The sequence below is a fragment of the Molothrus ater genome, chromosome 4, assembly GCF_012460135.2.
Source record: "Molothrus ater isolate BHLD 08-10-18 breed brown headed cowbird chromosome 4, BPBGC_Mater_1.1, whole genome shotgun sequence".
Taxonomy (NCBI): Eukaryota; Metazoa; Chordata; class Aves; order Passeriformes; family Icteridae; genus Molothrus; species Molothrus ater.
In genome coordinates, this window is record NC_050481.2 from 65,832,958 (window position 1) to 65,848,708 (window position 15,751).

The 15,751-nt window shown below is 43.7% G+C and overlaps 1 protein-coding gene across 4 annotated transcripts in view; it reads right to left on the reverse strand.

The window, feature by feature from the left end:
* MAEA (macrophage erythroblast attacher, E3 ubiquitin ligase) overlaps positions 1 to 11,512 on the reverse strand; it is a 50,232-nt gene extending 38,720 nt beyond the window's left edge. Inside the window, exon 1 of one of the 4 annotated variants that reach the window (XM_036382433.1) lies at positions 11,496 to 11,512. Coding sequence is in view for 2 of the 4 variants with exons in the window: in XM_036382434.1 (XP_036238327.1) it covers positions 11,343 to 11,411 (69 nt within the window). In the remaining 2 variants the exon portion in view is untranslated. Of the gene's footprint in view, positions 1 to 2,105; positions 2,125 to 11,342; positions 11,458 to 11,495 lie in introns of those variants that run through there. The other 3 variants (XM_036382434.1, XM_036382430.2, XM_036382431.2) reach the window with 3 other exon arrangements.
* Positions 11,513 to 15,751: the final 4,239 nt, after the last annotated feature.

Below are 15,751 nucleotides of genomic sequence, written 5' to 3' on the forward strand. Positions count from 1 at the left end.
ATTGTTTGCTTTCAGTGATGAACTGTCTCTCAATGGCAGGAGCACACTGGCAGCCCTTCATGCCAATAGCAGTGAGGTTTCTGACATTGTCTCACTTGTGGCCAAACAGGAGACATGGACTCAATGGCTGAACACAAGATGGGTTAGGGACTGACTAGTCAGGCTCTAAGAATAATGGTCAGTGGTCCCAAAGCTTCCTGGTGGCCAATTATAAGTACTGCTTGTCTCCAGGATGTTATCAACTCCAACAAACAGGTCATCTTCAACCATCTGCACTACAGAACACACAGAGGGCAAACTGGTGGAGTGCTTGATAAAAGGGTGTCAGAGCTGCCATTCAGAAAAAATTACAAACTGGAGAAATACAGCAAGAACTTTATGAAACATAATCAAGGCAAACACCGGGGCCCAATATCAGGCACAAAACCACTCCAGCCTTTAGCACTGGTTGTGGAGTAACTGCCTAGGACCACCAGTGCAAGAAAAGACACAGAGGTCCTGATGGACAGCAGGTGGGACATGAATCAGCAACAGGCTCTCATGGCAGTGAAGGTTAACCCCATCCCAGGCTGCATTAGCAAGACTAAAGGCAGTGGGTTGAGAGGAGTGATTGTTAATGCTCAGCACTCATGCAGACTCATCTGGAATACTGAGTCTGGTTTTCAGGTCACTCTCCCCCCCCCACTAAAAAAGAGATGCTGACAACCTGGAGAGAGTCCAGAAGGCTGCCACCACGACAGTGAGCTGGCTGCAGGATTAAAAAAACAAATGTCCAAGAGAAGCTGAGAGGGGCAGGCTTGCTTCCGCTGCTGCAGAAGGGAAGGCTCCGGGAGCTGGAAGCGGCACAATCTGATAAAAGCTTTCTACCACCCAAAGGTGAAGGTCACAGATAAGAGCCAGCCAGACCTTCCGGAGTTACAGAGCAAAAAGGAAGGAGGCTGAGTTGACAAGTGTCACTAGAGAAAATTCCAGCTGGACATAAAAAAAATATTTCAATCAGAACACTTGGTAAGCACTGGAACAGCAGCCCAGAAAGGTGACGGAATCTCCACCCTCAAAAACTTTCAGAACTTGGCAGGACTCTGAGCAACTCAGATTAGCTTTGAAGTTAGCCAAGGTTCGAGCAGAAGCCTGAATTTAACAGTCTGCAGAAGAACTCTCCTACCTTAATTTAATGAATTCATCTTTGCTAACTTAGACATCAAACACATTTCCATATGAAGATCTGGATGACTGTACCAGATAAGACCAAACACCCCTCTCTGTCACTATCTTTTCTCTGATGGTATCCAGAAAGAGGATGGCACTTGAAAAAAGGCAAGAACAAAGTTACTAATCCCAAAGTCTCACTGGACTCCTTGAGCCAGAGATGGGAATTTAACACCACAGGGTGTTTCTCACTCATGAACTCTGGTTGCTGTTGACCTGAGTTTTAGCACTGCAACATCCTGTTGTGAGATATTTCACAGGCTCACAACTATGTGAAGAAATACTCTTTGGTTTTGACTTTCAACTGACTTAAAACCCTTTTGTTTTGGAAGCAAAGAAGGGAACCCTCTTCTTCTCCTACATACTTCTCATGTATCTTGAGATTGGAGAGACTCTTGAACCACTCCTTGAAGACAGACATTCCATCTCTCTAATCATTCTCACCTTTCTGTAGCCATTTTCCAGTTCTACTACACCCTTTCTCAGGATGAGAGAAGGGAGAAATTAAGAGTAACTCATACTACTTGAGAGAAAAAGAAACCATGGATTTTAACTGCTGTGTACAGTTCCCTTCCCAACACTTCTGCCCTGTGTTTGTTAACATTAACCTGACCACTCATACAAAACATTCACCATTAGCCCTGAGATCCCACTCAGTAATGATGATCACTTCCAACTCAGTTATTTATATATATATATATAGAAGACTATGATTAATTTTCTTTTCACCATACCTAAAAACTGTATCACACTGCATTTATCTATACTGAATTTAATATATTTTAACACCCATTCAGTCTCACTATTTTTTCTCTAATGGTTCACACTTTGGCTACATCTGTAATACCTCAATTATCTTAGCATCATCAAGGAAACTGCTTCATCTCAGCACTTACATTTTCTTCCAGGCTGTTCAAAGAGCTGAGTATCACCAGGATGCCAGCAGAATCCTAACACCAATCTTCCTCCATTAGAACAGCTGGCTACTAAATCTTGATGTTTGTTTTTTATCTTGCCCAGTTCCTTATCTGCATAAGGACTTCAGTCTTTCTTGCAAGAGTTCCTGGTAAGGCTTATCTCCAGAAAACATTCAGTAATATGAATAAACTATCAACCAAGTCCACCTCACTGCCCACTTCAGTTTTTTAAGAACAACTCCAATATCTTTACATGGAATGCACTTTTAAAAAGTCACATTAACTGATGTACATTATTCCATATTGGATTAGTCAGGATACTATTTCTGCATCAATAAGCAATTGGCTGGAAGGGAAAAATCAATTACATATATTAAAAATCTCACTAAAATTTTACTTGAAGTAGAAGCATGGAAACAGTCTTCTACATTGCCTTTCTTCCACAGCTATCCAACAAAATTCCCAGACTACTTGAGCATTCATCAGAGAATTAAGAGGAGGACTCAACACAGGAGAAAGAGATTTCTCCCAAAACAAAAAATCTTTTTATAACAAGTGTTATGTGCTGCATTTCTCCTCCTTTGGAAGTGTAGGATGTTAGGCCAAAGTCTAAGGGCCACTGTGCAAAATTCCAAATACCACCTTGATGCTGCCCACAAGTTTTTCTACCTTGGTAGTGGTACAGACCAATACTGAAAGACTGAATTACACATTTGTTTCATGACTGAAGTTTTGAAAAAAATGTAAGCCTTTATTCTCCTCCAAATCTTTAGCCTTACATTAGACTTTCAGCACACCAGTTCTCACACTTGAACACTGGCCAAATTCCTTCTTTACTTATACAGATTCAACCCTAAGGAGCTCCAAATAAAAACGGAAACTACAACACAATCACTTTCAGATCACAAGATAATACAAAATGTTTCTAGCCCACAGTAACTGCATGGATGAAACTAGTTCAGATGCAGCAGAAAAAAGTAAAAACCAGTTTGTATAGCTATCATTTGGTTGTTGGGAATTACAGAGTAAAAGTGAGACTTCAAAAAAGTCAGTTGAAGGAAGAAGTATTTGGTTATATAGGTATGATCATTAACTGTTCTCCAAGGCTCCTGTAAACTGGAATTTTCAAAGTTTCTAAAAACTCATTTTCATAGAAAACAGTATAGACAACAGAAACAAGCATCACTTACACAGGTTTGCAGTTCTGTAAAGAACACCCATTTTCTTGCTGTATTTGATATAAAGTAGTTAATTGGGTCTAACTGGTACGAATTCTTACAGAGGGAACTTTAACTATATATCCTGACTTGACACATCTCTGTGTGCATCCTTAGTGTTAAAGTATCTTGGCTGAAAGTAAGTCCTTCCCACATAAAATGTGATTTTTTAAAAAAACATAAAAACCTACATTGTGTATCTTTTCAAATTAACTCAGTCATGAGCAGGAGGGAACTAAAAATGGATTTGTAAAAATCTTACCAAGTACATGAAGTCACAAAATTAGGGGGCAGAAAAAAAAAAAGTGTTTCAAGAAATATAAAATAAAAAGAGTCCTACGCGATTCGGTGGGGGGAACCATTACAGAACTATGCTCTCCTTTCAAGGGGCAGAAAAATGATGTGCTTCCCCTCCTCAACTGTGTTAGCTTACAACACCTGAAAAGCACCCGAGATTTGGATGAATCTACAGGTCTCCAAGACAATTCTGTTGAAGACTTTGAGATATAAATAAGCTTTTTTCAAATGCCCCTACATGAAATTTAGCCTGGCCAGACAGCTAGGGAAAACAAGAGAGGTGCAGTGATGAAATTGCCTTTCAAAAAACTAAAGCAAAGAGAACTTAGCACCACTTTAGGCAAGAACACGGAAATATAGGAACATGGAAGAAAAATTAAGCACCTCCTGAAGAGTTTTAATAAACCGTGTCAAGAGAAAAACAAAACCTCACAAGAAACACCTTCAAGCATTCAGCTGTTTTCTTGAGACTAAATTAGAACACCACACTCACTGCTTCAACAAAACAGAAAAGTAGAGGACATCTCTTACATATGATGCAAAAGAAAAATGAGGCAGGGTACAATAAACTACTGAAACTGTTCCCTCAAGAAATAACAATTAAGAACTTCCTTGCAGAATTATTGAAATTCTGTATTTTTATGTAGTTCATTTTTTCCTCAATGATTCTTGGATTACTTCAGACCAGAGTCAGCATCATTATTTGTCACTGGACTTATCCAAAATGTAAATGACATCAGCACCTCTTCAGTGGGCTCTTATAAATTCCTTAAAATAGTAATAGTTTTTCCTTGTTCTAGGCAAAACAAGAAAAGGAAAATAAAGTTAAAAGAGTAGTAGTATATTTGAGGAATAGATGGCTTAAAATAATGTCTAGATTTAGGTTAATTAGGTAAAAGCATTAAAATAAAATCTTGAAGAGATATAGAGACAAATTAAGTAATTTCATAAGCCTAAAAGCAGTTGGAGGTAATTTGGATTTTTAAAAAGCAATTCTTTTTAAAAACAGTTTCCATGTTTTGGAAGGGTAAAGCCTAGTAGCTTGCCTTAGTTACAAAGAAGTCAGTTTTACAACTCAGGAAGACAGTACTGTGCATTCCAGAGCAGCTGTGTCTCAAAAGAAACCATCATTATATTATTCAAAGCTGCTACTTCAATACAGGAGAGAATGAACAGCAAAAATTCTTGGGCTATCCATCTGCTACACATATACTTAGTCAACAGAAGCAATCACACTCCTTCAGAATATTATCCTGTTACACAAACTGCAAGAAACTTATTTCTGAATACATTATCAACTTTTGAACAAGGCTTCCTACAAGCAAATGAAGTGCTTTACAAAGCAATTTTACAGTTACAGAAAATTGTCTTACATCCCTATAGAAGGAGGTTGACAGCCATTTTAGAGGCCTGTCTAGAACAACCCTGAGGACATCAGAGGCCTTTCCAAGGCACTTGTTTATAGCTGCCACCCTGGACTTACAGCTCAAAATAAATGCTTTTGCTTTTCTTATTTAGTAAGAGTACTAACAAGAACCTAAGCATTGTTCCCTGGCCAAAGCTAAGGTCACTCAGCAGTTTTGTGTCCTGAGCAAGTCCTTCCATTTGTTTTGATCCTTCTCTCTTCTCCAAATATTTGTTCATTTTGATCACAGCACCACCTCTTACCTCTTTAAATGAAAGAGGTTGTTGTCCTTCTGTGTGTTTGCACAGTCCAGACACCATGATACTGCTAGAGATCCCATTTCCAATCAAATTGCTCCCAAAATAACCTATTCCAGCCAAAGTGACAGCATTTCTTTTAAGACAATTACACATTATTGATCCAAATTAGCAGACTCATGTTAGAATATATGAATGACCAAAGTCCTACTCAATGTATTATCTGTTTTATTTTCATGTCCACTGATTTACAAGTCCAGTTAATCCACAGAGCTCTTAAAAAAGCTGAAATAAATCAAAAGAACTTGTGAAGTAGTTAAATTACTGACTATCAAAAGTATCTTAAAAACTGCTTTATTTAAATCAAATGTCACATATTGTAAGTAATCAATTACTTTGGCATATTTCACATTCTGGGTTAGCAAATACTTCCCACATAGTGAATCTTCAGGCTGTAGATTGTGGGAGGCCAAGTGCACAATTCTGGCAGCTTTTTGACTTAACAAGGACTGATGGATGCTGTCAGTGTGCCCTTACAGCATATCTGCCAGAACAGTACTTCCCTAACCCTGTGAGCCTGAAAGGTACTCTTCTGCTGATTGTACAGGAACTACTGATTTGAAAGACAGTGGCAAGATGCTTAGGGAGCACACCAAGTGAAGCACTTTCCTCCTATTACAGTAGCTAGGAAATGTTTGGAGCTCATCTTTACTTATTTCCCAGCTCTTGAAAAACACTCACTATGCTAAGACTCAAGTCTTGTCTTTTGTTAACATTTAAGATCCCAATGTGCTAGCTACCACACAAACATACTATTCCTACGCCAAACATACACAAAGGAAACTCACAAGACCACAGGCCACTGTCCTGTGAAAACACTACAAATCAAGTATGGTGCAACCAGCAATTGCAACATCAGCTAAGTGTTCACTTGGAAGACACTAGCAGGACATCTTCTGTGAGATGTTTGAGAATAGCTTTCTTCAAGTATTTTCCTACAGGCACAATGGGGTACTAATAACCAAGCAACAGCTCTAGGTCACGACCACACTGTTACTGACTTCTACTGTGTTTCCTTCCTTCATTAATCACTTAAAAATATTTTTTTATAGTGAGTGGGCAGGGGTGAAAAAGAAACCAATGAGCCAATTTCTTCAGCTACTGCACAACGTCAAACTTCTTACAAAGCCCCAGTGTTAGCTTTTTCTTAAAAGAGTGTTTTTAGAACAGAGTGTAGTGCAGGAAAGCAACAGCAGTAGGAAAGATTTCACACTTGTTTGCTGACACACACACACACACCATGTGTCAAAACAGGAAGTGCATTATTCAGCAGCACAGGAACGCTCGGCATGGACATTGAACACACTTGGTGAGTCAGAGCACCCAGGTTGAAGATGGATTTAGTGTGAGATAAGTGTTCATGATGAGTTAGTGCAGAGCTGTCACCAACATCCAGGCTTAGCTTATTTTGCCAACCTTCTGTCTGAAAAGCGCTTAGATAATCCAAAAAAGGGCCTATGAGAGAGCTGGAATGGGACTTTTTACAACAGCAGGTAGTGACAGAACAAGAGGGAATGGCTTCCAACTAAGAGGGCAGGTTTAGATTAGATATGAGGAAGAAATTTTTTCATTGTGAGGATGGTAAAACACTGGCACAGGCTGTCCAGAAAGCTGAGGATGCCTCCTCCCTGGAAGTGTTCAAGGCCAGGCTGGATAAGCCATTGAGCAACTTGGTGTAGTGGAAGGTGTCCCTGACCCTGGCAGGAGGGCTGGAACAAGATGATCTTTAATGTCCCTTCCAACTCAAGCCATTCTATGATTCTGTCATGATACGTGTTTGGATTTTCTTACATGGATGCACAGACAGTGAACTAAATGTTACAAGTTGTTACTTCTGTCTTCAGTCCCGCTTGAACCACTTTCACTGAACAATTTTTGCTGCTACCTTTTCAAAGTTTTGACAAAAGTACTCTTGACTCTTAAAATTAGGTTCAAAACCAACTAAGAGTAAAGCTTATAAACATGGGGAAAAAATAAAGTACTGCAACCAGTTATTCAAAAAATTAATTGTGCACTTCTGCTTCACTGGGTAAAAAGTTGATTGTTCAGATGTTTCACATCTCCATTAGTGACCTGGATGATGGATCAGAGTGCACCTCCCCAGCCTGCAGAGGACACAAAACCAGGAGGAGCTGTTACTATGCCAGGTGCTTGTGGTGCCATTCCACGGATCTCACTGTGCTGGAGAAATGGGCAAACAAGAACCTCAAATTCAATAAAGAGAAATGTAAAGTCTTACACTTGAGAAAAAACAACCCCTTTGGACCAGGACAAGTTGGAGACAAAGCCTGGGAAGCAGCTTTGCAGAACAGAGCCTGGGGTCCTGCTGGACAAATTGCCCATGACAGCAACGCGCCCGTAAGGCAAAGGCTACCAATGGCACCCCAGGCTGTGCTAGCAAAAACACTGCCAGGAGCTCAAGGAAGGTGATCCTTCCCCTCTGCTCTAAATGGAACTTAGACCCACCCAAAGTGCTGTGTCCAGTTTTGGCTCCCCCATCCAACAGAAACATGGACACACTGGAATGAGTAAAGAGAGATCACTACCAGACTGGAGAATGGGAGGTGGGAAGAAGGGCTGGGAGGAGTGGGATTGTTCAGCCCAGAGGAAGCCTTATCAAGGTGTGTGAATGAATGAATACCTGATGGGGACAACAAAGCAGATGGAGCCAGACTCCTCTCAGCAGCGCCCCATCAAAGTACAACAGGCAATGGGCACAAACTGAAATACAGAGAAATTCCTGTCAACAAAAGATTACATTCTTTTGGCACCACAACAGCAGTCAAACACTGGACTGGCTTTGCCAAGAGAGGCTGGAGTGTCCAACTCAGGAGACAACTGAGAACAGTCTGGCCACGGTGCTGAGCAACCTGCTCCAGCTGACCCTGCTTGGAGGGCAGGATACTGGACTAGACTGTCTGCAGAGGTCCTGTCTAACCTCAGCTGCTCTGGACTCGGGACAGACACAACATGCACTTCATATAAACCCAGTCTCCTACATGTTTCCCTGCAACAATCCAAAAGTTGCATTTCCATGAGAAATTAGTATCTTCTTAAATCTGCTGCCAGTATTTTCCCTAAGAAACCAAACAGTAGCTCTGAGAAGGCACTGACACATCCTGTGCTTCTACAACTCTCCTGTTTCAACTTTTTTTAAAGCAGTAGCAGAGTAGCTAACCCAAAACTGCTTACCAGCAAACAGACCAGAATATTTTCAAAAGTGGCAATTTCTGCTTTTGGGTCTTCCATCTTCCACTTCTGGGGTCTTAGCCTATACAGCTTGCTATCACTTTAATAATTATTCATACTCTAAAGATATAGATGAATTATCCAGCTTCCTGTCATCACTTGTTTATTATTTTCAGCAAAGAACTCCAATAACAATGTTTGCATTCATTCATTCATTTTCAAATTGTCAGCTTTCATCTTACATGCTCTCATCTGAGACTAACAGAATTCCCCATCAGTAGGATTAAAAAAAAAAAAAAAAAAGAAAAATTCCACAGTAGTTTGGAAGAAGAATAGCTGACAACCTTCTTGTCCTTGAGAAGGGACTGGAGGGAGCAGGGGGGAATATTCAAGAATTATTTTCTACACTTAAAGAGCTTCTGTAGATTCAGCTGAAGAAGTGTATTTACTTCCCCTGAGCTGAACTGCTGAAGTATTTCCACTCCAGCAGCAGCCACAATTTAGCTCTGGAGCAGGGATTTCCCTCTGCAGTCTGAAGCACTCTCTCACATGAAAAGCACTCTGTGGAACACACTGTAAATGTAGAACTATTACACAACTATTATCTAGTGATGCTGGCATGAGGAAGCTAGAGGGAGGAAACAGGAAGGATATTCAATACAAGTCTGCAATCTTTTATATTTTACTCACATAAGGGAAAATCACCAGTGTCCAGAGCTCCAAGAGATACATCTGAGCTACTGTGTTGGTGAATTTAAAAAAAAACAGTGGTACACATTCATTTTACAGAGCATTTAAATAAACTGGAAATAAAAATTCAGATTCTTAGTCCCACAGAAACCTGTAGGCATCATCTGACTTCTAAAGACCAAAATGAGATTTCATATCAACTTACTTTAGTAGACTTTAGCCTTAGTGTTCATTTCTCCATGCTGCTTTTTCACCTCCACCAGTAAAATGTTTTGATATATGACTCACAGTTAAGAACATTTCAGAGGACACATTCAAAAGATTTGAGCAGACACTGTTCTGGCAGGTCTTTTTAAACAATGAAAAATGTTACTAAAGATTACAGGAACAACCCAGAAGTTGAATGGCTGCTGGGAAGAGTCAATAAACATCACCTTTGCTTGGAAATTAGGAATTTCAGTGCAAGGGTGTATCACCCTCTTACTATTTAGCTTGCTAACTTTACAAACAACATTCCATTCTGTTATGTATATTTTTGTTGAGATATTTTAGGGGAAAAGAATGCTTGTGAAAATAAAATAATTAGTCCAAAATATTCTCTACCTTTGAAATGGCTGGCACTTTGACAATTCATCTTAAGTCATAAGCACCAAAACAAAAAACTCACTGATCCTCACTGCCAGTAATTTTTCAGGAATGTAGCGACCAAAGCTGTGGCAACAACTGGAATACACCTAAAATGCAGCCTTAAAACTATCTTCTTAACATTAAATGCCTTCACATTGTTCTGGCTATGGAAAGTGCCAGAGAGCTCTTTACAGCTATTTTAAAATTTAAGCCTGATGCTGTCAGGTTCAAAGTACTTCTGGGCGACAGAAAGAGCCTTCACATGTAAAAAGGGGAATCAACACTTTGTCCTTCTGCTTCTCAGACCCGAGCAGAATGGAGCTGGTGGAGGAGGACATGCACAAGAAGAACAGAACCAACACCGCAGAACCAACACTGTAAAGAGCACACAATGCTCGGCGTGTGAAGGACAGCATGATCTCAGCACAACAAAGTTGACTTTGCATAAACATCTCCTATAGACGACAAAATGTGGACACCCTGACACGAGAGATAGTTAAATAAGCATTTTACAATAGAGATCCTTCACCCAGGTCCCTTCCACAGCTGCTGCTATTTATGTGGTAAACCTCCTGTATATACAACACGACACTTCAAACAAAGGTTCCCGTTGATTCCTATGAGCATCATGCTTGCAGTTCAACAGTTCTCGGAGGCACTGAGCGCTAAGGTCATCGCCAAGTCCTTCACCTGCCTCACAACACCTGCTTAAAGCCCGAGACCACCTATGCAGTCCTGCGAGACCTCCATCCTGCAGGCAGCCCCAGTATCTCAAGGAACAGCTTTTACCAAACTGCATTTTGCTTATTCGCCTCCACAGCCCTCCAGTACGTCTGTCCCTTTTTATATTTTAAGCTCATCTCCATCTTCGGGGGACCAAGCAGCCAGGGAACCATATTACACCGCCACCTCCACTCCCTCCCCTTTAACACGTCTCCTAACAACGCCACGTAGATGCAGATAATCATCTGGGATGAGCACTTCAGGCAGTCCTCGGTGTTCCTGAGGGAGCACATTCCACTCACACGCCCCAGCCCCTCTCCCCCAGCCCGGCTCCGTCCGAGCCCACTCCCCCCTCACAGCACCCCGCGAGCACAAGGACCTCACTTATCTCCCAGCTCCTTTCCGGCTCTTTTTGTGTCCCCAGCGTAGCCCGGGGGCCTCCCCTGTCCCCTCAGGGCACGGAGACACCAGGGAAGAGCCGTATATTCCAGGCACGTCCCTCTCCCTCCACGGAGGGGGATGGGAAGAGCAGCAGCGGAGCGGCACCAGCCGAGACGTCAAGCGGAGGAAAAACGAGGACAGGCGGGAACTACGCGATAGGAATCGTTCCCAACCTCCATCCCACAGCCCCGGGGCTCCCGAGGCGGGGAGAACAGGGTGGGGAGAAGGGGCTCCCCCTCAGCGCTGCTCGGGCGGGACGCTGAGGGCGTTAACGCGCTCCCCCCGCGCCGGGGGGCGGCCCGGCACCCACCTTGAGAGTGGGGTACTCCTGCACCTTCAGAGTCATTGAGAGCTGAGCGGCTGATTCCTGCACCGCCATCTTGGATCGGGCACCGGCCGCCTCCCCCCTCCCTCCTTTCCCTCCCGCCCTCCTTCCCAGCGCGTCCCGGCGGGAGCTACCTACGGCGCGCGCGGCATGCCGGGAAACGGCGCGCGCCCCGCCCCGGCCCTCATGGACACGGGCCGAACCAACGCCGCGCGCCCCCCTCTCGCCACCCCGCGCCGCCGCGGCTTGGTACGCTCCGCGGGGGCGGTGACGGAGGGAGAGCGACGGCGAGCCGGCCAATGAGCGGCTGCCTTCCCTCCCGTTCCTCCGCCGTGAGTGTCGGCACCGCCCCAGAGCTCGGGGAGCCGCGACTGAATGGGTAGCGGTGTGGGAATGGGCGGGGCCGCGGGGATGCGCGGACAAATCAAATAGGATTACGGCATCGGGATAGGCGGGATTTCGGGGGGGTTATGGACACCCAGCCACTCAGGGGCGGCAGAGAGCCATTTCCTACGGCCCAATCAGAACGTGCTCTCGGCCTCAGTGGGCGAGGCCTAAAAGTAAATTTTGCTGGTGACTTCAAACGGCCGTTTTAACACCCCCGAGGTGTCCGGGAAGGAGAGAGGAGGGGCGCAGGGCGGGGCGGGATGTGATTGACAGCGCCGCCAGCCAATGCTGTAGCCTCTCATGTTGACGGGCAGGCTGCTGAACCAATGGGCGGTGCGTCTGGGGCGGGCGGGCGGGCGGGCGGGCGGAGCGGCGGGCGGCGTGTGGCTGTGTGTACCTCGGGAGGGGCGGGGCCGCCCCTGTGAGTTCCGCGGGGCGGAGGGAGCGAGTGGGAGCCAGTGAGGCGGAGACGGCGGGAAGAGGTTTAAATAGCGGAGACGGCGGCAGCCCCCTGCCCGCGGCTCCCCGGGCCGGCGCTGAGTTTCTCCGGTGAGCGGAGGCGTGGGGCGGGCGCAGCTCCTGCCGCAGCCGGGCTGGTCCCGCCTGCCCCGCGGGGGACGGGGTGGGGAGGGGGGGCGGCTCCGTTCGGCCGCCGGGGGCTCTGGGGGTCCCTTCATGGGCGGCGCTGCCCTCGCGGCCGCGCCGGGGAGCGGAGCCGGCGCTACAGGTGCGGAGCTGGGGCTGCCCCGGTCGGCTCTGGCTGCGCGGGCTCCCGGCGGGCTGTGGATCTCCATGGCTGCGCTCAGAGGCTTTGCGTGACCCGCTGACCTCTGGCCGGTCCCTGTAAGGTGACAAGCACCGGTTTAAGCGAGCAGTAATTCCTCTGCCGGCCGTACGTGAGTGTTTCCATTAAAAAAAAAAAAAAAGAAAGAAAAGAAATGGGACGCGATCCTGCGGAGTTTCTACTCGTGTGTGTGCGAGGGAATAAAACCGCTCTTGGAGTGTCAATCCTAATATAAAAGCTGTTTCCTGGGCAGTGTCTCGGTGTTCGGCTCCTCGCTGTGACCCGGGCACCTCAGAGTGACACAGGGCACTGGGACAGACCTTCAGCACAGCGAGCTTGCAGAGGAAGGGAAAGGTGCCCATAGCACCTGCCCGTGCAGTAAATACAAACTTCATTCTCTTGCTGAAGTCGATGTCAAAAGTTTAGTTTCTTGATGCACCGGCAGCAAATGTGCTTCAAGCAGTGTGCTGCTTGAGTTTGAAGCTTTAAAGAGACCCCAAACCCTGTACCTATCAATAACCGTGATGATTTTTATGCTCTCTAAACATTGTGGTTGTGTTTTTACTGGTCTGCAGAAGACTGAGGGGAAATAAACGCCAATGCTTCCAGGAGGCACAAACACATTTAACTTATATGGTTTGAAAGAGCAAGTATGTTCCTGAGAATATTTAGTGGTGTTATTTCCAATGCGCATACATCTCATTGCGCTGAAAGTATCTGTCCACCACAAAGGGATGGGGGTAAATAGAAGGGAATGTGGGAAGTCATGTAGTTGAGTGTTAGATTCTCTTTGGCTCTCGACTCTTTTTACTGATATTTACTCACAGCTGCCCTAGCATTCAGCCTTATGCTGACCATAACCAGCAAATGTATGCCTAAACATAATTTACCAAGCCCACACCAGGTGCAAAGCCTTTGTTTGACAAGTGTGTTAGTAAAACTTTTGCGTTAGTTATGCCTGGGATTAGCATTCATGTCCAGACACGATCTTGGGACCAGATCCTGCAAGAGGATTTTTATGAGGGGGATTTTAACTCCATTAAGGCTCTGTGCAATGGGAATGGTTCACCCTGAGCTGCTTGGGTGGAGGATCGAAAACTTTGCTCAATTGTTGCTGTATTTACAAACATAATTATGTGGCATTGTAAAATATTCCTGTTCTTCCTGTCTGTCTCAAGTATCCTGTAAGCTAATATTTAGAAGGAAATTTGCTCTTCAGTATTCCCCATGATTAATGGTACTGAGCAGCTTGAACCTGGCATACCTTAACTCTGTGATGCCTGTAGGGATTGAAGAAGTGTGACTTGCCATGTAATTGATCAAGTCATGTATGTATTTGTCCAAGACACTTATTTGCAACAGGTTTTGTTTACATGTAATCTCTTAATAGTCCTTTCTGATAATACAGTAGCTAGTTTAATGTAACGCAGATACTCTGTGGGTACAGGTTATGTGCTCAGACTGTATCTGTCTTTAAACTGGAGGGTTTTTGGTGAAGCTTTGTCAGACGTTAGTAGCCAGAGCTAAAGGGGTTGCTTGATGGAACAGATGGCCAAGCAACCATCATGTCAGAGAAAACAGCATGCATTCATGTATTCTTAGTTTAACACAAGAGGGAGCATGTCTAATCTTTAACCTTTAAATATTGCAACTTCAGGGAGAAAGCTTGAAGTGTTGAGTGTCAACTAATTTATGTTCAAGGCTCCATGTGCAAATATTGATACAACCTATGCATATTGCTGGCATGTTTTCAGCTTTGGGCTGCAGCTGTGGATTTATAGTGTAAATGTTGGCCTGATAAATGTGGGGATGAGAACTAAGCTAATGATCTTTTGATGTTGTTAAAATCTGTGGTTTCCTGCTAAATTAAACAAAATATTTATGGCAATTGTTATTCCTGGGTATGGTTATTAATATACTAAGGTTGTACTTTTTTCTTAAATATTAGGTTAATATATGTCTTCTGCTTAACCTACCATACAAACTTATAAAGCTGAGTCTTAGTTTAATTAAATTTAGTTTAATTGCCTATATACCTTTGCATTTAGAGTTCTTATAAATCCTACTACTTTATTCTTCAAGAGGAAGTATTAAGTTGGATCTACTAAGAAGTTTTGTACTGTATCTTCTTTATTTTTTTCCTTGTCCCCTGGTGTCATAAAAGGAAGATGAAAAATCCGCTTCCATTTTGTGTTTCTTGGTATTGTCCAGTTGAATCATAATGTGTTAATGTTTGTCCTCGTTCAGTGTCTTGTTAATGTGAATTAGCAATTAGTTTAACTTAAGCAGTGTGCAGAGAATACTCCAAACCTTTAGGAGAACTTCACTCATTTGTTTCCAGTAGCCTTCCACTTTGCTCCAGATTAATGATCAGAGAAAAACATCTGCCTACCATTAAACACTGCATGCAAATGATGTATCTTTCAGGAACATAAACACTCTGTGTGTTATTTGGTGGAGCAGAGCAGAAACCTCAGTGCTCTGCTTTCATACACTGCAGAAAACTGCTGTGGATGGAGATTTTATCACACTTGCTTCTCTTTCCTCTCTGTGGCCATTATAACCCCAGTGCCAGGTGGCAGAAGTGGGTGTGTGTGTGTCACCATCATTTCTTGTATTTGCAGACCAGACTGGCCTGAGGCAGGAATGTGAAGGCCTGTGCTGGTTCAGGTGGGAAGGAGCACAGGTTGTCCCACTGTTAGTAGAGTTCTCTTCCTCTGAGCAGGTGGGTGTGGTGGTATTGTCCATTATCATGGATTCTCCATGTTTCTTGGCTATTCCATATCAACCAAGACTTATGCTTTGGTTTTCTTGCCCAGCACTCTGCACAGACTTTACAATAAAGGTGTATTTTTACTTTAAAAGAAAGTAGCAATATGCCTGTATAGTTCATGGTTTGGAGGTTTTTTTCCTTCATTTTGTTATTGTTACTTTAAACATAACTGAAATGTGTCAGTGTAAATGTCTTGTGTAAAAAGTTTTATTTCTGTATCTGAGTAAAAACCCAATTGCCAAGAGTAAAAACCCAACAAACAAACAAAAGAAAAAGCCCCCACCACCAAAACCCTGCAATTAACAACAGCAGCGGTGATTGCCCTGATGTGTCACTGTTTAGAGTGTAGTTGTAAAGTAGGAAATACAGATCAAATGCTTTGTTTCCTTGTTTTAACATGATTATAAGGACCCTTTCCTTATCCGGGGAAAATGCAGATGCCCTCAGCAG